Below are 24,590 nucleotides of genomic sequence, written 5' to 3' on the forward strand. Positions count from 1 at the left end.
AAAAGACTAAAGATAAAACAAATGAAGTTAAATAACATCCTGCAGAGACTTCCATAGTCACACCTTCGAGCATTTCATGCTGCAGGAATTTAAGTATTTGAGATAGAAACCACTAGAAAGTAATTTTTTGCGCATCCGCGATCATAGAAGTCTTCCAAGGCAATGTAGTCACCAAGACAACTTCTTAATGCTCTGATAATGATAACTAGAATAGATTACAGAAAGGCAATAGGTCATAACTCAGAGCAAATTGAAGTTAAGTAAAACAACACACTAGGCGCATCCAGAAAACAAAATTCACCGCAACCACAAATCGGTTTAATAGTACAAACAAATAAACAAGAGTTGCATACAACAGACAACTGGGACCAGTCAAAAACATAACCAGGCGGAACACCCATGGCGCGACCATGAAGGCATACCATATACCAGCAAAATTACAATGACATGGACAGTAAGAACTTGACAAATAAAAGTAAGACAAGTGCAGATGGAGAAGTGGCTAACGACTTCCTCAGGGAGCAAGCATGAGAAGTACTCCCAAAAGGACTGCTGGCAGGGGGAAATCCAGGAAGTGAACCAGTCGTGGTCGGAACCACTGAAGACTTGGGTGTTGTTCCAGCACCATCAGACAGAGGTGAAGGCGAAGGCGAAGGCGCAAACATTGACTCCCGCACCACTGAAGTAGGTGGGTCTATAAGTGTAGGAAATTGCTGGCCCCCTGAATTATTCAAGAAAGTAACGCAAACACAAGTTAAGAGTCACAACAATCACATGGATGATTTCCTACACTTGTAGATGCTTTAATCAGTCAGATTGCCCCAACCTCGTGCTTTACATGGATGCCTTAATTGAATTTTCACATAGGAATGAGATTTATCAATTTTAAATCAGTATTTAAACTTGATTTTGCAATTTATTGATTTCCTATGACCCTGTTTAGAATAAATAGGTTAATGTTTGCATAAATGCTTGGAAACCCAATTGATAGGAATCTCAATTTGAACTGCAAATTTCCACTATGTAAAAGGCTTTTCCAGAATACCATTCTTGCCAAAATGAGTAACAAGAAGAACTTAACCGAAAAGCTTGGCCCGGGAGGGGGGCTATCTAATTAAGGGAAAAAAAGAAAGACATTCATATTCCACGGGTAGGTAAACAGCAAGTAACAATCAATTACCGGGGCATCGAGGTTGAAGATATGTAGACAAACTGCAGAATGAAAAAGACTGAATCAGCTAAACTTTCAGACACGGCTTCAATATGAGTTAACATTTCAAAATGAACATATGAAGATAAAAAATAAAATGAATCATCCAATTATAAAGGATGGCATACCTAGTGATAATGGACCCATTGACATAGCCACCATAACTACAAGAAGTAACATTGCACCCACCACTAGTCTGCTGCACCGTGACATTTCCAAGCATGAGGTTACTGTTTCGACATTGCATGCTTGAACAAGAAACAGCTAACGAAGCAGGCATGCAGTACAATCTGTGTAAACACACAAGAAAGTCGATTAACACTAGAATCTAAGAACCTTAGATTGTTAAGAAGATCAAACTTAACAACAAATTAATAAAAATGCAATCAAGGTTGCTAAATTACTTGAGGTTCCCAGGCCCACAACTGCATTGCACACAATGACTCCCTGTAATGGCATAGCTTCCATTTGGTACAATCAAGCCATAATCCGAGGAATATCTTGGAAAATTAGATGCGCAGGCTGTAACACAAGAACCGAGCAGAACACCTTACTACCACGGCCATTTCTTTCATAACCACCACATGAGAAAGCACAAATTTTGTACAAAACCAAAGCTCCAACATGTTTAAGGGGAAGCACAAGTGAAGCTATCACTTTTCTTTGCTACCAAAACAGGCAAATTCATTACATCCAAACTAATTTCAGAAGACATAAAAGGTACCACCTGTGAAAGCACAAATTTTTGTACCAAACAAAAGCTCCAACGTGTTTAAGACCAATGGAGCTCAAGTTAAGTCGTCACCCATTCTTTGCTACCAAAACCTGCCAATTCATTATATCCAAACTAATATGGAAAGATATAAGGTACAATAATGCCGAGCTCTTAACACAAGTTCCACACAATAGAGCATCAGCATTAAATGAATCTATCTGAGATAGGCAACACTATCACCTTACTTTAAAGCTGAAAATCTGAAAATTAAGAGCAAATGTTGGCATTTAAACTAAAACCCCTGAGCCCCATACAAAAATTCACATCAAATTCAGTTAACACAAATATAGAAAGTTATAGCAATGCTAAGTACCAAAAACAAACAGTTGCTACAAACAAAAGTAAAATGACAACTATACCTGGCAACGGAACTGCAAGTATATCTCCTGACTTGATAGCTGCACCCCCCATGGCATTCACATTCATCAAATCAGTAATAGTAGTCAAATACCTCGCCGCAATCCCGGTTAATGTGTCCACCGGCCTCACCACGTACGACAAATAGATAGCGGGCAGGGCATTGTCGGTCCCGTTGAAGCAAGTACACGGGAGCGGCACCACAAGGGTCTGCCCCACGTCGAGAACAGACGGGTCCGTCACCGAGTTGGCTTCCCCAATCTGATCGGCAGAGACCAATCCCGAATATATGGAATCGGCAATGGACGATAGCGTGTCAGAGGGGCGGGTCTTGTACTTGGTGGAGACCGATTTGCGAATGCCGTCGACGCAGGAACAGGCGATGGGGATTTTGACGAAGAGCTGGGAGGGGAGAATGTGGTTCTCCACGTCCGGGTAGGAGATATCAATGGCATTGGCGGTGAGGATAGCAATGGGGTCGACTTGGAAAAGGGAAGCCACCTCGGAGACCTTGAGGTCGGTGTAGAGGGTGTAGCCCAGCAGGGCGTTGCACGAGTCGGAGTTGGAGCAGGGCTCAATGGTGGACTTGGAACTAACAAGGCCTACATTGGCCAAGATTGAGAGCAAAAGCAGCAAGCAGAGAGTGTTGTCGGAGATGGGTTTTTGATCTGGCATCCTTCCCCCTAACAGAAAAATGGGTTCTTTTGGCTATGTTAAAAGAACAAGTGCATTTGAGAGAGAGGACTGGAACTAAAGATGAGTTCTTTCTTGTAGTTGTGGAGGTTCTTTTTTCCAACAAAACAGCAAGGAATATAGAGAGACGGGTCTGAGATTGGTACGAATTTTGGCACCAAAAAAAAGATGTGCTTGTTCTTGGCTTAGGTACTGGTAAAGAGAATTTTGATGAGGTTCCGGATTTCTTTTAGGGTTTGGGTTATGCTTTTTCAGTTCTTCCTCCGCACCGAGAGAGGCGTAGAGTCGGGGGAAGGCAGAAGGGAAAGTTTTGAGAGGAAAGGAGTTACTGGAGTGGACAACAAACAGTCTTTTGCATAGAGGTCAGATTGTCGGAGCTATGAACTTTAATTTCTTTTTCTTTTTCCTTTTTTTCTTATTCTGAGCAGAACATTATTTTTTTCAATGGGACTATGTTGTCCTCTTCAGTTACTTTACAGTTTACTCCTGAAAGTTCCCACATTAAACTATTTTCGGATTCTATTATATGCTTTTCTTCGTGCATGCCCAAAAAGATGTCTGGTTTTGTAGATGGTTGAGGGGATACATATATTCTTGCAACTTAAATTAGGGTATGTATCTTTGGTCTATGATGGATCGTAAAAGTTATTTTTTACGATTTTAATAAAATGAAAGGTAGTTATATAAAATTAAAATTAGATAAGTGTTACGATTAAAAAGATTTTGTAAAAATAATCTCACAAATCGATATGATTTTATATAATATATCACATCAAATCACGTTAATTTGTAATTTTATTTTTGTGAGATGTTCTTTGACTAAAGTATATTTCTCTTAAAATTATTTTCAATAAAATGGCATAGATTAGTTATTAATTAGCTTAAATGATTTTTAGCTAATATATTATTTTACTGCCCGAAAATCATGCTGTATAGAAAAAATAAAATACAAAAGCATACCATTATTTATTACAATTTAAATATTTTCGAGTTTATAATCATAAAGTCTCTATGTAATAAAGAAAAGCGTTAAATAAATTTGTGTGCAGATTCATAATATATTTCTGCTTTTTTATTAATTTAAATAATATATCAATCATTGTAATTGAGATTTTAAAGGTATGACAATATCTTTATTTTCCCTTTCAACAAATAACCTGTCCATGCATGCCTTGCATTATTTTCATTTCGGACACACATGTTACACAACAACACCAATCAAATTAACTAACTTTGGCATGAATTCCCTCTCCAAGATGTAGTATTTCATACACATTGATGACTAAAAACCATAAAAAATAAGGTGGACCAACTCAAGTATCTACAAATTATAAGGCGGTATACTGCCACGTCAGTTTATTGGATATTTTTATGAGATGGCTTTTTATTTGGAGTGTGACTCTTTTTATTAGTATTATTTGTGGAGCTCCATGACCAAATAGGCACAAACACAGCATGCAACTCGGAAGTCTTTAAATCCAGCTGCTGTTGCCAATGACCTGAACTCGGGCTCTGTTCTCTCCTTTCCAGCTCCAAGCATATTGAATACTATATTGTCACTTTGTGTTGCAAACTTGCAGAAGTTGGTTGCCTCTGGGGCTACAGGCAACACTGGATCGATGATAATTACCTTTCCGGTTTCCGGCAGGGCTTTGTAGCAATTTTTCAGTATTTTCAAGCATTGATCATCGTTCCAATTGTGAAGAATAAGCTGTCATCATTAATGCATGTATAGACAAGTTACAAAATTATGAAAAACACTTGTTTATTTTTGTACAATTCCTCTCAAATTCATCCAAAGCTGCATGGTTTAGATTTAAAACCTTACCTTCAACAATATGGCATCTCCCTTTGGGACTTCTTTGAACATATCTCCTCTGACATGTTCTATGCCTGTGTGGAACCATCACTCAATTATCAGGTTAAATATAAATAAGAGAATTGCTAGCTAGATCTGCAAAGTAATTTTACTAAATTTATAAACTAATGTAATTTGATACGATGTGTCAATATACTTTATCGTAGAAAATGATTTTATAATATGACATACAATGTCAAACAGTGCCAATTCGTGAGTTTATTTTTGTGAGATCGTTTTATTTATGAACGAAACAGTTCTCTGGCTAGGCAAAAGTTTCTATATCTTAAAATGTAATACATACCATTAAGAGGTGGGGCATTGCGCAATACTTCAGGCACATCAAAGTTAATGCCTTTAATGGAAGGGTACTTGGAGATGATCAAGTTTAGGGTCCCTCCTATTCCACCACCAACATCTACAAACGTTGACAAGCCCTCAAAACCCATGTATTTCTTGAGAATTTGTTTGACCACAAGGATGGAGTATTGACTCATGGCGAAATTGAAAGCCTCTCCAAATATAGGATCTTTGTCGTTGTACTTGTAGATCGACATTCCATGAGCTTTCTCAAATGGGAACCCACCTTCAAGCACTGCATCCTTCAAGTGAAACCTATATAATCAAAGTATATAGTATTACTGTGACGCCCCGACTCCCACGTACAAAAAAAATAAGGGAATCGTGACGTCAGGATGGTGACAACACGGTCACACATCCCAACGAAGTGCCAGTGTGTGTACATGCAACAGTGTACAAATAAAATAACGCAGCGGATAGTCAAATAAGTACCAGAATTTAAATACAAATATTTAACACAATTTATCTTTAAAAAAATAAATATACAGTCATCCCAAATATAATACAAAAGGTAAATACATAAATTGATAAAAACACATAACTCACTAAACAGGAGCAATCCCAGATCACTCCTCCAACGGAACCAAGCTAAGGCTCGTCATCATCATCTGCATCAAAATCTGCGATACCATAAAATGGTACCACAGGTAAGTATAAACCAAACAACTCTTGGGATAAAAATACATTAATGCAACCAACAAAATAGCAAAATACATTTAGCCATAAAATATCATTTTTTCCCAGAAAAATGATTATTTCCAACACACGCCAAAAATCTCATTTTGGCCCAAAATAACCGTAAAACATTTTCTCATAAAATGATTCACACAAACAATCCATTTATCGGACACTGTAGGCGGGAATCGCAGGCGGGACTCTACCACCGTCCCTGCTTACCACCATCCCTACCGCGTGCACCGTAGGCGGGAATCACAGGCGGGACACAACCACCATCCCTGCTTACCACCATCCCTATCGCGTGCACCGTAGGCGGGAATCACAGGCGGGACTCTACCACCATCCCTGCTTACCACCATCCCTACAGTTCCTTTACACACAATGAATACTTAACAGAGCACTGTAGGCGGGAATCACAGGCGGGACACAACCACCATCCCTGCTTACCACCATCCCTACAGTCTCTTTTCCTTTTACTCATATGAAAATCCAATTTCCAATAAACACATGAACATGTATGCAATCATGCGAAAACCCAGTTTTCTTTACAAACATGATCATGCATGCAATATGCGATGTACGTGAACAAGTCATAACCAACAACCAACAACCACAATTCATAATGCAAACAAACACACAACTCCGTCCACAATCCATCCGACCCCCGAAACTCCTCGGACTCAGTCCGGCAAAACAAACCAATTCACAAATAATATGTGTTAGTGCAAAAATATATTTAAATCACGAAAGTTCTTTAAGGAAAATACTTACAGTGCAATATAATAATTTCCGGAGGATCTCGAAGTTGCAAGTGGTGATTTCTGAGCAACACCACAGTGTAAAATACACTGTGGCCGTGGGTCACAGATACCCACTTTTCAACGAGGACAAACGAAGACCCAAAAATGGTAGGGTAGGGCCTAGAGAGGTCGGTGAAGCCAATGGTGGCGGTGGTTTGCCGTGGGTGGCGGCGAAATGGGCGGTAGAAGACTAAAATGCCCAAATCGAAAATGTAGTTGGTGGAGCTTCACCGGTGACGGATCGGAGGTGGGGTTGGGTCCAATGGGTTGCCAAGAGGTCGGGGATGAAGTGGTAGGAAGATGGTGGCCAATGGCGGTGCGACGGCGGCGCAACGGCGGAAAGAGTGCCGCGGCTTCGAAGAGCTATTGGTGGTTAACGGCGGCACGGATGGAGGTGAGGTTGGTGGGGTGAGGTCGCCGGCGGCTGGGGAAGCTAGCGGGCTGGGCGGTGAGGACCACCGCCGGCTCACGGGCGCTGGCGTGAAGGTGGCCCGCGGCTTCGTGGGGGGCGTGTGGGCTACTGGCGGCGAGGTAGGGGCTGAGATTTGGGAGGTGAGGTCGCCGGAGGGAGGGGGAGCTGGTCGGCTGGGCGGTGTCGACTACCGCCGGCGGACGGCGGCGCTGGGAGGGGACGATGGAAACGGGCGGAGGAGAGGAGAGGAGAGAGAGAGATCGCGCGGGAGAGGAGAGAAAATAAAGAAGAAAAAGAAAAGAAAGAAAAGAAAAAGGAAGGAAAGAAAAATGGAGGGAAAAGAAATGAGGTCCAATCCTCATAACTTGGGTCACAAAAATGATCCAACGGAGATGATTTTAAAACCACAAGTTAAATAAAATAATTTAAACGTAATGGTAAAGTCAACTTGAAATAATTAAATCCCACGGTAATTAATTTAAATATTAAAAGCAATTTAAATGCATAACAATAAATAAATATTTGGAAAGCACATAAAAATAATTTTCACCAAATTAAAATCATAGAAATAAACTTACTAAAAATCCAATCAATTTTAAAATAAGAGAATAAATTTTTAAACAATAAAAAATAATCCTTCAATAAAAATACACTGAAATACGGGGTGTTACAATTACTCAGTGTCGGTCCAGTTCTCACTGTTTCTTTCTTGCATACTATGATTATCACAAGTGCAGGTAGGTGAACAAAGAATTCAAAAAGAAAGATAATACCTACTGTATATACGTACCGCATGTCCATAATAGCCTGGTGACGAGTGAGGAGAGAAAAGGGAGCCATGGATCCTCTCTCCTCGCTTCTCAAAAAGCAACTCCCAGCAGAAGTGAGACCATAACGTCTCTGAACTCCTCCACAATCTTCGAGGCTCTCCACAGAGCAAGTGAGGATATTGTAGCTAGCAAGTAGATACAACATGCGGTCCAGCAAAACAGCCGGCGCATGATCTGGATTATTATTGCGAATTGGAAGCTGAGCAGCAATGGCATGGGACGAGAGTTGGGCGCCTCGGCCTGCTTTGTTAATGATCTCAAGCACGTCGAGCTCTATGCATGCATTAAACACCATTGGGAAGATGAAAGAGCTGACCAATGCACCTGCATATTCGACTCCTCCATCTTCTTCGTCAATTGAGGGGTTGTTATCATAGCTAATTTGGTTTGCAGGGGAAGCCATTTTTTTGTTTTGAGGAAGTTGCTGTGGCACTAAGACTTATTTATAAGGGAAGGGAACGCCCCAGTGATGGTTTGGGGTGGCTCATGCATGACTGTCTCTCATGATACCAAAGATGAAAAGTCTAAGATGACGTTGGAGTCTTGGACTAACCAAATTTTGAAAAGTAGCCTTGCTCTGTCTCAATCCCTGGCCGCTTTGGGTACCAATTGTGTACCGATCCCTAACGTGGCTCTTATTATATTTAAAAACAAAAAATAAAAATAAAAACAAAACACGAAATCGGAAGAGAAGAAGACATGCACAGCAAGACCGGAGCTCTTCGCAGAAGAAATCCAAGTTAAAATTCAAAACTGCAGTCTCTATTTTTTTTCAATCACCAACATGGAAGTCAAGGGTTACAACAGTTGTTCTTTAAAAAGTTCTAACCGATTTTCATCTTCCCTATTCTCAACTCGCACCTCAAAGAAAATCTTTAAGAATTAATAGCAACTTAAGTCCTTGACTCCATCCATCCAGGCAAGCTAAGTTTTTTAGTGGAAAAAAAATTGACAAGGATCGGTAAGCTGCCTTTGATTTTTTAGGCCTATCTGCACTTGTTCCCAGAAGCTCCTAAGGCAAATGATTCCAATCCATTGAGGAAAAGAAAAGCAAGCTTCTGGAAAAGAAAATCACGGAACTAGAGAAACTTAAACTAACAGATCTTGAAGTATCGTCCAAGAAGAAAGTCACAGGTAGTAGAAAGAAGAGACCCCAAAGGGGATGGAATGAAACTGATATCCATTTTTTCCTCTTCGAAAAAGCATTTTTTTCTGCTCAGTAAGAACCATTTGGTTACTTGACAACCCAGTAAGATGAAATTGAAAATAAAATTATGTTGTGGTCCATCATCCCTTATGTAATTTCATGAAAAGGATTTTCAATGGCATTTTTGTGAGAGTCCATTGAGAACTGGTTCATTTTTAAAAATGGGTGTTTTTCTTGAAGTAAAAACAGAATATAATGCTATGCTTTTTTTTTTTTTTCGAACAAAATGCTATGCATTTCTAGTCGCTCTCCAACAAGTCATTCCAAAGATAGAAGAAAGATCGATATTGGCTTAGGCCAGAAACGATGTTTAAGGGAAAATTTCCCCTCAAGCATCCCCTTCTAAATAGATATACTTTTATATATACAATTTTTAACTTAAATCTACAATTTACTTTATTTATTGTAGGCATGTGCAGCGTTGTCTTCCAAGTTTGATCTCATGCCGTAGCTTTAGCGAGAGGAAGAAGAAGATGGACCCTGCCATAGCGGTTGTTGATTAAGCTTTTGGTTTGCAATGCCTCCGGTACAGGATAAATAGATGAATCCAGGTTCTTTGATATTTGAGGATCACAATTTCTGAACTTCTCTGACTTCAAATTTCCTCAAATATTGTTGTAAAGTGTGAGATAATCGACGAAGAAGTCCAGGCTTTAGATCTGTCAAGCGCGGTCCCATGCCTGACGGGTGCGCAAAGGTGGCTTGCGTTTAGAATTTTTCAAAGACGAAATGTGTTTTTATTTTGTGGGTCCCATGCCAGACGGGTGCGCAACGGGTGCGCAAAAGTGGCTTGCGTTTAGAATTTTTCATTAATTTCACTATGAAATTCAGGTCTTCTGCAGACAAGCGCCACTGCACAAGCGGGCACGTAATCGGGGGAACGTGGCATCTGTAAGGGGAAAAAAAACAGAACAAAAATAAAAAAGAAAAGGACAAAAAGCAGACTTTTACGTAAAGTAATATTCAGTCAATGAGTGCGAAGTGTGTCTAATTATTTTTAAAAAGTGTATGATTTATTATTTAAAAATTAATTAATTTTTTTTATTTAAATATTACATTTTTTCAATTTTTTCAAAAAAATTTAGAAGAAGAAAAAAAAAAAAATTGGCCTTTCTATGAAAAGCATTTATCTCCCAAGGAAACCAAACCTACGTCTAGAAGTCATCTCTTGTCGTGGCAGAAAGAGAAGGACTTGGATGGGATCGAACATCAACACCAACCTCATTATTATTTATAATTTATCTTATTATAATTTATAATCTATTTCAATTCCCTTCAATTTATTTTCGAATCTAAACGATATCTTGAAAAAAATCTTGTTCTGAATTTTCAACGGTAAAGGGAGAAATTTTAACACTTGAGTTAGGTGAAACTTGGAATCTTGCTTGCATCGAAATGGACGGAATTGGTTTATGTCAAAAAAAAGAAAGAAAGAAAAAAAGATAGGCAATAGCATATGTAAGGATGATATTGTTTATCCATTTTCTTATTTAGGGAGAATTTGTCAAGATTTTATAAAATAAAGATTATTCGTAAATATTTAATATTATGTCTATCTCTTTATATTATTATTATTATTATTTTATTGGAATGAAACACAATGAAATTGGAGGGCTCTTTTACAAGAACACAACATTACTCTTGTATACATATTATTTCCTTTGTTTAATGATGTATTTTCATAAAAAGTAATATTAAGTACAAGTCTCAATTAGATAAGTTTTATATAAATTTTTTATATAAAAAAATAGATCTCACTAATTAATAATAATTTTATTTACACAAGTAGAATTCACTTTTTTATAATAACTCATATGAAACTTATCTATTTAAGATTTGTACATATCGTTTCTCTGTATACAATTTAAAAAACTATATCTAATTTACCATAACTAATTTACAATTAATCAATGCAATTATAAAACTTAATTAAAAATAAATCTTAATTTTATAAACTTATACTCTATTATAGAATTGTTTCCACTTTATCTTCATAAATTGGATTCGTTTTGTTTGTATTCAGAAAATGAAAATACTACTCTTTTTTACATTTTTATTTGACCGTTGGTCAATTTTTTTTTCTTTTTTTTACTTAATAATTAAAAAAATAATTCTAAATATATTGATATATTTTTTTTTATTTTTTAAATATATTTAAATATATTAAAAAAAAATTACGCTAGACGGTCAAGATGGGCGGCATGATAGCCGCACCCATCAGAAAAATGTAAAATATTCGGATTGTAGACTTGTAGTAGCCAAACAAGGCTAGTGTGCAGAGCACGTCATTTATATTATTTATAAAAGATTTAATTTATAAAATTTAAAATTTAGAACACAAATGTCGTAGTTATGTCGCTCTTTACTACTTAGGAGGCAGGAGGTTGAACACTAATTTGTCTGTATTCTGTATGAGTCTTGCTATACCATACCGTAATTTTTTATTTTTTATTTTTTTAAAAAAAATTTTATTTTATTTTTCTTAAAAAAATTAAATTATTTTATTCATTATCTATATATCACATATTTGATAAAAAAAAATTTTAAAAAATAATAAAAAGAATAGTATATTATATGTGAGGCTTAAGAATAAAATTTTTCTCTATCTTTCTCACTTTTTAACATTTGAGGGGCTTCATGTATTGGGCCCATTTCTTGAAATCTAAAACATAAGAGGATGGAAGAAAAAATATCATGTTGTGGGCTTTTTATTTCTCTATGAAGCCCATGCAGTTTGATTGTATTAGATGAACAATGCTATGTTGGGTCATTATTTTGGGCCAAACTTCACAACAAAGGACTCAAAAAGTTTCTTTCAAGTATCCATATATTTTTATCGAGCACATGACACGTACACGTGACTCACAGTCCATATCTAAATGGGCTCACGAGTGATTTTATTTCAACAAATCCATGGCCGGCTCAAACCATATTTGGACTCAAAGATCCACGGGGCGCACAAGTCACATTTAGTCATATGGGTTTAACCCGAAAAACTAAACGGGTCAAACATAATGAACCCAAACCCGACATGCTTATTTCCCAAGTTGACCCAACATGACTCATTCAAAAATAAAAACATTCAAAAGAGAAAAATGAAAAAAAATATTCCCCGTTTTAAATCATGCATTCATACTATTGGATAACAAGATACAGGCTATACAAGAAGATTTTAAGAAAGAATAATTTTACTTATCATCTTTACATATCACACGTCACAATTATTTTAATTTTTTTTTTATTTTTTCTATAATAAATATGTAGTGTATGAATAATAAGTAGAACAATTAAATTAATTTAATAAAAATAAAATAAAATAAAAAATAATTTTAAAATATATAAATCGTCATGTGTTGAATGAGCAGTAACATCACCTTTAAGAAAATATTTTAAAATAAGTATTATATTTTTTTAATTTTAAGTTTAATTTCTGATTAAAATTTATGGCAGGTCAATCAGGTGACATGGCCCAGACCTGAGTACCCCAAATAACTACAAAAGTTATTATTATTGCATTATTACCGCTGGAGTTGCAAGGGCGTTAGGGTCATTTGAATTATTGGTTGAAGCTTTGACTGAAATTATTATTACTATTGAATTATGGCTGCTGAATAATTTTTCCACTTTATTATTTTCTCATGATGTTCCACTTTAGGGTTTGAAATCCATGTAGGCCCCGATCTTAACAGCCTGATACCCACTTTTAATTATTGTTATTTGGGTTTTAGACTTTGACTCCCCCAACTGAATTTGAGCCCCTGCAACCGCTCATTCTCATTCTTTCGGATAGTGAGATAAAATATTTTTAAAATTTAAAAAAATTAATTAATTTATTATATTTTACGTAAAAATTTAAAAAATTTATAATGATGAAATGAGATGAGATAGATTAAAAGTGTTTCTATATCCGAACGGGATGTCAATCTCTGCCACTCAGACAACAATAAATTAAAGAGACCCTTCTAAATTATATAAGGGATATTAAATGTGTGTGTGTAAGCCTTGCTAAATTAGTAGATAAATATAAATATAAATATAAATATATTTTTTAAGAAAAGTTATTTATAAGATTTGAATTATATAAGGTTGCATTTGGAGATAATAATTTAAATTTGAATTTGAAAAGTTATTCACATTTTATTATCTTATGTAGTTTGAAATCTAAGATTTTAAAAGGTTAAAATCTTGTCTAAATTTGTCACAAATTCAAATAAAAAGTTTTAATTTATAATTCAAATATGAGAGTTGAATTTGGAAAAACAGAATTCAAATTCAAACGTCCATATGGTCCCTAGACATTGCCCTTTTTGTAATTTTCTTTTTTAAAAAAAAAAAAAAAAAAAAAAAGCTTTGGATGTCAAGAAGCCATAAAATATATCGGCCACAAAGAGATACTGCAAATTAAAATAAATTTATAAATTGAGATAATTTCATATGATACGTTATATCTACTTTACAATAAAATTAGTTTTATAATTTAACGTACAACAACAAGTCACGCCAATTTGTAAGTTTTAATAATTATTTTTTATTATTTAGATGATATAATTATAGAGAGATAAATACATCATATAATTACTATACATCATATAATTTTTAATGTTGTCATGATGTATAATTTTTTATAGAGAAATGATAGTTGTAGTCGTGAGTGTATAAGCGTCATGCAATCACTTTGAAAAAAATGAATAAATACGGAATTCACATAAAAAATTAATTAATTTTTTAACAGTATACTTACTCTTTTTAAAGCGACTGCATGACGTTTACGCACCCCATAACTATAGATAGCATTACTCCTTTTTACACGGGTCACCCACGTCGATAAGGGATACACAATAGCAACTGTAAGGATGATATTGTTTACACATTTTCTTATTTACGGGAGTTCTTGTAGACATCAAGATTTTATAAAATAAAGATCTTTCGCAAATATTTAATATTGAGGGGTTACATATATACTTGCAACTTTTTATAATTGTTTACCATTTAACTTAGGGTGTATCTTTGGTCTATGATGAATCGTAAAAGTTATTTTTTAACTATCCAGTCACAAACCAATACCTCCTGAGTTTACTATGATTGTGTATCAAATGAAAAGAAGTAATATAAAATTAAAATTAGAGAAGTGCTACAATCATAAAAATATCTTATAAAAGTAAATTCACAAACTGATATGCTTCATTTGATGCATTAGATCGATTTTACATAAAAGTTATTTTAATCCACCATCTTCGAGGGTCTCCACAGAGCAATTGAGAATATTGTAACTAGCAAGCAGATATAGTATGCGGTCCAGCCAAACAACCGGCGCAAGATCTAGATTCCTATTGCGAATTGGAAGCTGAGCAGCGATGACATGGGACGAGAGTTGGGCGCCTGGGCCTTCTTTGTTAATGATCTCAAGCACGTCGAGCTCTATGCTTGAGATCATTAACAAAGCAGGCCCAGGCACCTGCATATTCGACTCCTCCATCTTCTTCGTCAATGGAGGGCTTGTTATCATAGGTAATTTGGTTTGTAGGGGAAGCCATTTTTTTGTTTTGAGGACGTTCCTGTAGCACTGAGACTTATTTATATGGGAAGGGAACGTCCCAACGATGGTTTGGGGCGGCTCACGCATGGCTGTCTCTCATGATACCAAAGATGAATGGTCTAAGATGACGTTGGAGTCTTGGACTAACCAAATTTTGAAAAGTAGCCTCGCTCTGTCTCAATACCTGGCCGCTTTGTTAGACCATGGATTAGTCAAATTTGAAAAGAATATTTTGAATGAATATAAGATAAATTTAATTTTTTATTATTTTATTTATATAAATCTTTATATTAGAATAATTATTTTTTTTATTATATAATAATAAAATAATATAAGATAAATTTAGTTTTAATTATTCACATCAAATCTCCATATTAAATTATCTATTTATTCATTATATAGTAACGAGCAACTAATAATTTTAAAAATATTTAATTTTTTCAAGTATTAACTTATTTTATTTTATCATATTTTACTATTCTATCTATTATATATTAATTAATAATTATATTCTAATTAAATTAATATATCAAATTAATATATCAATTGTGATAAAATATGTAATAGAAAGAAAGAAAGAGAAATAATTGATAAAATATATATTTTATGTATGTACAATAATTTTTAAATTTAAATTTTTTTAAAAAAATTAATGTAAAAATTTAACTAATTTATTATGAGTATATTTTATTTTTTAATAATTAAATACTCAATAAATTTAATTTTTAACTACTCGATTAAGGATGCTCGAAGATATTATGAAATGGGAAATTCTTGTTGCAAGCATGTTCGTGCACTAATTCGTACACTAATATTAATATATAATATATATGTTTAACAAAATGATGTGAATTAAAGATAAAAATAATTTTTATAATATAGAAGATTTTTTTCTTCTTTTAAAATATATTTTTTTATTTTTTTTAAATTAAAAAAATTATCGATACGTGATATAGTATACAAACTCGTTTGTATCTAATAAAATTCGAAATGAAATTCAGGTCTTCTGCAGGCAAGCGCCACCGTACAAGTGGCATGTAATCGGAGTGACGTGGCATCTGTAAGAGAGAAAAAGAAAAAAAAAAAGAAAACAGACCAAAAAGAAAAAAGAAAAAGACAAAAAACAGACTTTTATGTAAAGTAATTCTATATTCAATATGTACACGTGTGTCTGGCTATTTTGAAAAAGAGTATTATTTATTATTAAAATATTATTTTTTTTTTATATAAATTTTTCATTTATTTAGTTTTTTTTAAAATGGATTAGAAAGAAAAAATAAAGAAAGAAAAAAAAAAAAAAAACTGGCCTTTCTCTTAAAAGCATTTATCTCCCAAGAAAACCAAACCCACGTTAGAAGTCATCTGTTGTCGTGGCAGAAAGAGAAGGACTTGGATGGGATCGAAGACCAACACCAATAATAAGAGTTGGAAAAAATCATGTTTTGGATTTTCAATGGAAAAAGGAGAAATTTTAGCACTTGAGTTAGTTGAAACTTGGAAGTTGGAATCTTGCTTGCATCAAAATGGACGGAATTGGTTTGCGGCGAGGAGGGTTGAGTTCGTTTTCAAAAACCAATAAAAATCTGACATGTCACATCATTTTTTTTTTTTTTTTTTATGTAGTTTGAAATCTAAGATTTTCAAAAGGTTAATTTATAATTCAAATAATATAGTTGAATCGAAAAATCTATTTTACCTCTCAATTTAATCGTTCAAGTTGACTGTTTAAGAAATTTTATTATTATTTTTTATTTAATGATTAAAAAAATAATTTTAAATATATTGATGTATTTATTTTATTTTTTAAAAGTATTAAAAACATATGAATAAAAAATAAAAAAAATACAAAATACCTATCAGTCAAAATGAGTAGCCCGACTCATAGTTGAATTTTGACAAATTCAAATCCAGACATCTATATGGTCCCTAGACATTGCCCTTTTTGTAATTTTTTTTTTTAAAAAGCTTTGGAGGTCATGAAGTCATAAACTAAAACAAATATAAAAAAATTTTACAAAAATAAATCTACAAATTGAAATAGCTTCATATGATACGTTATATCTATTTTATAATAAAATTAATTTTACAATCTAACGTATAATAACAAGTCACACCAATTTATAAGTTTCAAAAATATTTTTTATTATGTAGATGATATAATTATATATATAAAAAAAGAAGAAGATAAATACATCATATAATTGCTATAATATTTAATGTTGTCATGTATGATTTCTTACACCAGGCCACCCACAGACCAAATGAAAAGGGATACACAATAGCCAACTAGCATGATGACACAAGATCCACGTCTTCAAAATGAGATTATGGGTTCGACCTCCCTCCCCCAGCATATTAAAAAAAGAGTAGTATTATGTGTACTTACAGTTTTATTTATATTTTTACTTACAAGACTTATTTTGTTAGTTTTTTTTTTAAATTCAAATTTTAAATTTTAAATTTTATAATTTTTAACATATCAATAACTGACATGTGAAGAAGTAAATTCTCCTTTGTTTTCAAGAAACTTATCAACTCATTTCATCTCATCTAATCATTACAAATTTCTCAAATTTTTATAAAAATAAAATAAACAATTCAACTTTTTTAAATCTCAAAGTAAAAATAATATTAAAAATATATATTCTAACAATATTTTATTCAATTTTTTAACTTTAATTTCAACTCATCTCATCTCATTTCATTTGCAAAAACAAACAAGGCAAGTTTTTATAAGTTTTATTTAAGTACATTTATCATTTTTCTTTAAAACAAAAGATACACAATAACATATCTAAGGATGAAATTGTTCATCCATTTTCTTATTTAGTTGGAGTTCGTCAAGATTTTATAAAATAAATATTTTTTTGTAAATATTTAATATTGTGTCTATCTCTTTATATTGTTATTATTATTATTATTATTTTGGAATGAAACACGGTTAAATTGGAGGGCTCTTTTGCAAGAATACAACATTACTCTTGTATCCGTATTATTCCCTTTGTATAATGATATGTTTTTATAAAAAGTAATGTTAAGTACAAGTCTTAACTAAACAAGTCTCATTCAAATTTTTTATATAAAAAAATAGATGTCACTAATAAATAATAATTTTATTTACATAAATAGAGTTTATTTTTTTATAATGACTCGTATGAAACTTGTCTATTTAAAATTTGTACATTTTTCATTTCTCTATATACAATTTAAAGAACTATACCTGGTAGTACTTAAAATCTTGACACTTGAAGAATCCTTTCGTGCCGGCTTGCTTCCATGTGATGTTAGATCTTTGCATTTTGAGCGGCCCATGCCATTTATAACTCTGGAATTGCATTTGTGGTGCAATTAATTGAATCAGAATATATATATATATATATAGATTATTTTTTTTAAAGGAAAAACAAAACAAAAACGTTAAATTATAGGCTGTGAGGTCAGTTTTCATTGCTGTATTGGTATTATTTATTTATTTTCCATCTGACGACTGAAGGCTGAAGAAGCAAAGACAACTGAGAAGTTGTTTTATTGGAAAAATAATTATATTTGTACTGTCCTTCTCAATCTCAACTGGCTATAACATATCAGCAACAGAACCAACACAGAAAATATATCATAATTAAGACAGGCAGAGTAACGATAGATAGAAATTTTAAATAGATAAATTGTAATTTTTTTTATATAAAAAAAGTGCATTTTATTATAAAATATTTATTTCTTTTATATTTTTTTTAAGGTGAGATCTAACTTTAATAGAATTTGTCTATTTAATACTTATACAAATCATTTATCATATTGGTAAAATGTGACCAGAGGGAAACACATGTATCCTACACTTCATAACATTATTTAATTAATAATGTATTCTTTCATTTTACATCTGGCAATCATCTATATGATAGTATCATGTCATAAAAAATATTAATATTTTTTTATTTACATTTTAAATTTTACATAACTGTATTCAAATTATAAATAGAATCATGTGTCACACAATGTCATGGCCAATGATTCCTTGTTCTCTCTCTCTCTTTATAATCAAACATTCATTAAAATAACTTAGAAATACAAGAGGGGAAAGTGGGATACCCCATACAAAAACGCTATTACAATGATTGCAATGCTCGGAGGGAAAATTACAAAAAAATGGCAATGAACCATAAGTTCTGACCCATGTTCCTTAGTTGATCCAAGAAGGAGACTGCTGAAGCCAATTTGACTTACGTTGTGTTTTAGTAGTGAGGTATTCTGAAATATTTTATGAATAATAATGAAAAAATAATAATAAAATATCAAATAATAATAATAAATAATAATAAAATAATGAATACCTGAGAATAATTCAATACCCAAACTAAGCCTAATTCAAAAGGGTAAAAAAACACTATGCAAATGGAGAGCTAGAATACTTCCTTGCTTTTATCTCCATGGAAAGTAAACCACACTTTCCAATCCGACCTTCATTAACTTCCATTATTTTCATCTATTTCTTAAAAGCTCTTGATAAAAGAAAAATTACAAAAAGATTTGTATATATATCATTATTTAGAAGTTTAATTAATTAATTAATTAATTATACGTGGGCATGACCTATCTTTGTTTCAAAATGAATAAATGAAACAATACTGTTATTTGCGTGCGTGCATGCATGGATCAATCAGGATGACATGGACAAACAAAAAGTGAGGGAACTCCTGCACTCCTTGTGTGGAATCAGGATAAATCATGATTGATCAATTTAAACAAATTTAACCTGTCTCATTCAAAGCTGGTGGATTTGGGTAGTGAAGTATTTCGGGATATTATATAAAAAAATAATAAAAAAATAATGATAAAATATTAAATAGTAATAAAAAAATATGTGAAATATAATAATAAAATGATAAATAATTGTAAAGTATTCTAAAAAATGAGATATTGATAATTTGATATAGACCTAATGACATGACATAAAAAAAACTAGACAAACTGAAAGGCAAGTTCTACGTAAGGCTAAACACACAGCCAAAGCAATTCCTTCATTTAACCTCAGATGAAATGAAATGAAAGATCATGATGGTCACATCAAGAGTATGCAATGCTGCAATGGTAATGGGATTTGAAGGATCAAGATGGAGCACTGTATATCATGTGCAACTTGTGCCATGAAATAACACTTCAATATGATTCTGATTCCCTAAATCATTGCAAATTGGATGTACATAAAAGTGAAACTTCAATGCAAAAGATCTTCTATGGGAAATTGCTTGAACATGCAGATTGGATACGTGTCCAATGAAAATGAGGTCTAGGGACTTTTGGAAAAGGGAGGGAAATTTTCCTCGTTTGCCCTGCCATTTATATTTATATACATATATATATATATATTACCATAAATGAGGTTAATTAATTAAATTTACCTTTTTTATTAAAAAAAAAAAAAGAAAAGAAGAAGGAATGGTGTGTTTATTGTTAGAATTTCCTTTACAGATGTGGAGAACCTGAAAAATTGAAAATTGGACAAAAGAATCTGAAACTGAATTGTTCATCCTTCAAACAATTTTTTAAATTTTTTAAATTTTATTTACCTCCTCATTTTCATTTACTTTTACATTTCAATACAAATTCTTTTTATTGTTCATCATTTAAAACACCTGTATTTTATTTTTTTCTAAAAAATATATTCGAAATATTATTTATCTAATTTTTTCATATTTTGAATTTATTTTTAATTTTTATTTGGCTTAAATATTTTTCTTTTGTGTGTATAGGACTGAATTATATTACATTGTATATAACAATATATTGCAAATATAAAAAATTATATGAATATTACAAATTTATTGGTAAAAATAAAATGTTTAAAAAGAATAAAAAATATTATTTAAATGATATGAAGAAAAAATAAATAAGTTGATGTATAATATATTGTAAAAGTTAATACGTAAAAAAATAAAAAAATAAAAAAAAAAGTTTGATAATATATTTTAAAAGGATAAGATGAACTGAATGCTCTTACATACGTGGGATAACCTGAAATTGAAAATTGGGCAAAAGAATCTGAAACTGAAAGGATGCAAGAGACGTACGAAGAATCCAGCGTTTCATCATCAAAAGAGATCGTAGTGATTGTTTACCAGATCTCTCCCCGACAAAAAGCCTTAACTAGGCAGGGATTCCCGTGATACTTTAACCTGCTTAATGATCTTTATGCCAAAAATCGAAGGCATTGCATCATCACTTCCCCCACCACTTTCTACTCCTTTAACCCCCACCCATCCCTCTTTCTCTCTCTCTGCTCTCTCACTATAATAATCATACACAACTCCCCATTTCATTTCAGCTCCAAACCCCCCCCCCCCCTCTTTCTCTCTCTAGAATTCTACTGCTAGACCTCTACTGTATCTTCAGTTGTTCACGAACGTTGGGCAACCGGTTTGGTAAAAATGCCAGGTTCAGTTTCCTTTCTGAAGCAGTTACGTGGAAGAGAGGCTTGGAAATCAACATCCAGCAGGTGGGGTGGGACAAACAAGTATAGTGCTGGTGGGAGCTGTGGTAATGGCGGATGTGAGGAAAGTCTGAAGCAAATGGAAGGGTTGAACATGTATGGAGGAGGTGATCATCAGAATGCAGGTGGGTCCTCGGTAACGAGGAAGAGAGTGATGGTGGTGGTGGATCAGAGCTCACATTCCAAGCATGCATTGATGTGGGCACTCAACTACGTAGCCAACAAGGGTGATTTTCTCACTCTCCTTCACATCATTCCTGCAGCTGCTTCCAGTAAGGGTTCTGAAAGGGCCACTCATGAGTCCTCTTCTTGTTCTCCTTACCTGGCCAACTCTCTTGGCTCTCTTTGTAAGGCTTGCAGGCCTGAGGTACGTGTTTGTGTTTGTCCTCTTTGAAAGGGTCATGTTCAAGTGAGTATATTGTATGTATGCTTTGCTCATATCTTTTTGGGTTTTGGAGTGAACATTAGAATAAATAAAGAGCTAAGCTCAAATGGGTATAGCATTCTCTTCTCCTTCTTGCCTTTTCTTTCTGTTTTTGATAGATCCCATGTGTTGAGAATTAAAAGAGAAAGTTATAGGGGCATCCTTGCTGTATTTGATAGATCTTGCTGGTCTTCTTTTACCTTCCAATTCTTTTAAGGGGGGCATATTTTCATCTTTTTTAAAGTTTTGTTTTTGCTTTTGTTTTACCTTTTTTAACCAAAAAAAGAAGGGGAATTAGATACAGATTTCATTTTTCAGATGCTTTTTTAGTTTTCATATCAGTTGCCTTCTTTCTTTTCCAGAGCGAGAGAAAGAGAGATTGGTCTAGAATTTCAAAGTCTTCTAGCCAGAATTGAGTTTACCTGCTTGACTGGGTGTAATATTTCAGGTGGAAGTAGAAACACTGGTTATTCAAGGCCCAAAACTAGCAACAGTGATGAGCCAAGTGAAGAAGCTGGAAGTGTCTGTGTTGGTGCTGGGTCAGAAGAAGCCATCTCTAGTTATCAGCTGGTGGGTCAAATCCAACCGTCCGATCTTCTTATTCTTTCTTCTTCTTCCTATGCCCACCCTTTGATGTTTTGATCTCAAGCTTATAGATCTTGACTTCGTTTTTTATTATCATTTATTTAATAATGGCGGGATTTGTGCAGCCTATGTGGGACCAGCAGCACAGAAGAGTTTGTGGAGCAGTGCATTAACAATGCGGAGTGCTTGACTCTGGGAGTAAGGAAGCAGAGCCGAGGCATGGGTGGCTACCTAATCAGCACCAGATGGCAGAAGAACTTCTGGCTCTTGGCTTAAGTAATTATTATGTCATTAATTAAAATTAATATATACGAGAAGGTAGCCATCTAATATTAGCTGCCCAACTTAATGCCCTGTAACTGCTAACTACTAGATCCTTGATCTTTGATCTTTGTTTGTGATAAGATCCTTCTGTGAAAAATTAAGAGACGCCCCCCCCCCCCCCCCCCCTTCTTTCTCAAACGTGAAACGTGAAACTTAAATTTCATTTTTATTTTTAGATATCAAGATCTATCGAGAGGCTTCAAGAGAGATTGACATATAAATGAGTCATAAGGCCGGTTTTAGATTAGGGGTGAGCAGCGGGATGCCCGTCTCGCTTCTGCTCCCCCCACGCATGGCGGGGCGGGCAATCTCGCTCTGCCCATGGGGGGCAAGGCCCCCTGCCCCTCATCTAGGGCCCCTAGCGCAAATTGTGTATATATAAATATATATTACAATTTGTTAGACTTGTTCGTAAAATATGCATTAGTAAATTTAAAAATACATAGTTTAAAAATTAATACACTACAATTTACACAAAATATACAATAGCAAATTTAAAAATTATATAATTTTTAAATTATAGTCATATTTATAAAATTTAAATTTATAATTTTTGTCTAAAAATATATTTTTAATTACTTTTGTACTTAGAAATAATTTTTAAATCAAATAAAATGTAATATTTTTTTTTAAGTAGAAGGAGGCGAGAATACCCCCCACACCCCGCCACTGGGGTGGGGGACGGGGTTGAAAAACTCCCGTAGGGGGCGGATAATACCCTTAGTTTAGATTCAAAAATCACTCTAACTCATCTCATTATTAGAATTTTTTTAAAATTTTAAACAAAATAATAAACAATTTAATTTTTTTAAATCTCAAAATAATAATAATATTAAAAAATAATATTCTAACAATATTTTTTTAACTTTCATCTAAATTCATCTCATATTATTCAAATCTCATCTTAAGTTTCGTTTGGATTGAGAAGTGATCTCAACTTATTTTATCTCATCATTATAATTTTTTTAAATTTTTATATTAAATATAATAAATAATTTGATTGTTTTCAAATTTTAAAATAATATTTTAATAATATTTTATTTAACTCATTTAAAATCATCTCGACTCAATATTCAAATTGCACCTTAATACTTTCTGAAAAGTTTATAAAAACTCTACTTGCAACTGGCTAGGGAAACCCCTACTTAACCAGTTGCATAAAAAATTTTATTTTTTCACTCTTTCATTTCGTTCCCTCTCTCTCTCTCTCTCAATTTTTTTATTATTTGTTCAGTACTCGTTGTCCCCTTCTGATTTTTTTTCCTTCTCCCTACTCTCTTATTTTCTCTTTCCCCCAGCCATCGACATAGAGGCTCTTCCTTCTCAATTTTCTCTAGTTTCAGACTCTCTCTCTCTCGATTTCTTCCCTTACACTGCCACCACCGTTAGCCTCAAGCCATGGCAAGCCGAGAACCACTCAAGTGCAAGTCGTGCTCCACCCATCTAGAGTCAAGCATCCCATGGCAGCAAGGCCACCAGAAGCTCCATTTCCTCATTTCTCCCTCGCTCTCCATCTCCTCTGTGCCTAGCCATAAGCCTCACTACATTTCTCTCTCTCTCTCTCTCTCTCTCTTTCTTTTCCTCAGTCAATCTCTCTCCCAATCTCTGTTTGGATTTGAAGCAAAAATCCATCAAACTTGACTAAAAGAATCCAGAAATGTGAACCATGCAAAAGGAAATAAATATGTTACATTAGCAAAATCAATTTTTGCTGAGCAACCAAATACCCAGAAAAAAAAATCTAATTCTATCTCACTCATTTGAGAGATGATCTTTAGCTTCTTAGAGTCAAGAGTCACATTTGGCTGAGAAATTGGCACAACTATTTTTTTCTTTAACAGGTGGGTGTGAAAATTTTTCCATTGCATCTACTATAATTTTTCCATGCTCTTTGAGAAGGGCTTCAAGAAATGGAATTAGGGCTCTAAGTTGCTTCGCATCGAGCCTGGAGGGTGAAGAAGATGAAGAGGCCGGCAGATCCCATGGAGTTGGTCTCATGGAGTTGTACTCGTACCGAAAGATAAAGAGAGGGGAAGCAGTGGTGGTCCCTCTCT

General features: G+C 33.7%; 3 protein-coding genes across 3 annotated transcripts; 1 reads left to right on the forward strand and 2 right to left on the reverse strand.

Annotated features, from left to right (window-relative positions):
- Nucleotides 1-296: 296 nt before the first annotated feature.
- Nucleotides 297-3,432, reverse strand: LOC121258539 (lysM domain-containing GPI-anchored protein 1-like). Its single transcript, XM_041160076.1, has 5 exons — nucleotides 2,345-3,432; nucleotides 1,615-1,732; nucleotides 1,339-1,500; nucleotides 1,181-1,212; nucleotides 297-721 (listed from the first exon to the last, which is right to left on the reverse strand). Exons 1-5 carry the CDS (start codon nucleotides 3,015-3,017, stop codon nucleotides 438-440), a joined length of 1,269 nt encoding a protein of 422 aa, XP_041016010.1. The 5' UTR covers nucleotides 3,018-3,432; the 3' UTR covers nucleotides 297-437.
- Nucleotides 3,433-4,258: 826 nt separating this feature from the next.
- LOC121258541 (caffeic acid 3-O-methyltransferase-like) lies at nucleotides 4,259-14,723 on the reverse strand. The gene is made up of 5 exons (XM_041160078.1): nucleotides 14,636-14,723; nucleotides 7,934-8,297; nucleotides 5,198-5,508; nucleotides 4,864-4,928; nucleotides 4,259-4,746 (listed from the first exon to the last, which is right to left on the reverse strand). The coding sequence occupies exons 1-5, from the start codon at nucleotides 14,712-14,714 to the stop codon at nucleotides 4,450-4,452; spliced, it is 1,116 nt and encodes a 371-aa protein (XP_041016012.1). The 5' UTR covers nucleotides 14,715-14,723; the 3' UTR covers nucleotides 4,259-4,449.
- A 6,198-nt stretch (nucleotides 14,724-20,921) lies between these two features.
- LOC121258542 lies at nucleotides 20,922-22,599 on the forward strand. The gene is made up of 3 exons (XM_041160079.1): nucleotides 20,922-21,570; nucleotides 22,076-22,197; nucleotides 22,338-22,599. The coding sequence occupies exons 1-3, from the start codon at nucleotides 21,142-21,144 to the stop codon at nucleotides 22,486-22,488; spliced, it is 702 nt and encodes a 233-aa protein (XP_041016013.1). The 5' UTR covers nucleotides 20,922-21,141; the 3' UTR covers nucleotides 22,489-22,599.
- Nucleotides 22,600-24,590: the final 1,991 nt, after the last annotated feature.

The sequence above is a fragment of the Juglans microcarpa x Juglans regia genome, chromosome 3S (assembly GCF_004785595.1).
Source record: "Juglans microcarpa x Juglans regia isolate MS1-56 chromosome 3S, Jm3101_v1.0, whole genome shotgun sequence".
NCBI classification, from domain to species: Eukaryota; Viridiplantae; Streptophyta; class Magnoliopsida; order Fagales; family Juglandaceae; genus Juglans; species Juglans microcarpa x Juglans regia.

What these genes read in the sequence shown, in the direction of transcription:
- LOC121258539 (XM_041160076.1), bottom strand. Translation starts at nt 3,017, where the DNA reads ATGCCAGATCAAAAACCCATCTCCGACAACACTCTCTGCTTGCTGCTT. An exon ending in TGTGGGCCTGGGAACCTCAA is followed by an intron (nt 1,501 to 1,614) that starts GTAATTTAGCAA and finishes GTGTTTACACAG; the next exon opens with ATTGTACTGCATGCCTGCTT. An exon ending in AATGGGTCCATTATCACTAG is followed by an intron (nt 1,213 to 1,338) that starts GTATGCCATCCT and finishes TTCATTCTGCAG; the next exon opens with TTTGTCTACATATCTTCAAC.
- LOC121258541 (XM_041160078.1), bottom strand. Translation starts at nt 14,714, where the DNA reads ATGGCTTCCCCTACAAACCAAATTACCTATGATAACAAGCCCTCCATT. An exon ending in CAGGCTATTATGGACATGCG is followed by an intron (nt 5,509 to 7,933) that starts GTACGTATATAC and finishes TTGATTATATAG; the next exon opens with GTTTCACTTGAAGGATGCAG. An exon ending in GAGATGCCATATTGTTGAAG is followed by an intron (nt 4,747 to 4,863) that starts GTAAGGTTTTAA and finishes TAATGATGACAG; the next exon opens with CTTATTCTTCACAATTGGAA.
- LOC121258542 (XM_041160079.1), top strand. Translation starts at nt 21,142, where the DNA reads ATGCCAGGTTCAGTTTCCTTTCTGAAGCAGTTACGTGGAAGAGAGGCT. An exon ending in GTAAGGCTTGCAGGCCTGAG is followed by an intron (nt 21,571 to 22,075) that starts GTACGTGTTTGT and finishes GTAATATTTCAG; the next exon opens with GTGGAAGTAGAAACACTGGT. An exon ending in CCATCTCTAGTTATCAGCTG is followed by an intron (nt 22,198 to 22,337) that starts GTGGGTCAAATC and finishes GGATTTGTGCAG; the next exon opens with CCTATGTGGGACCAGCAGCA.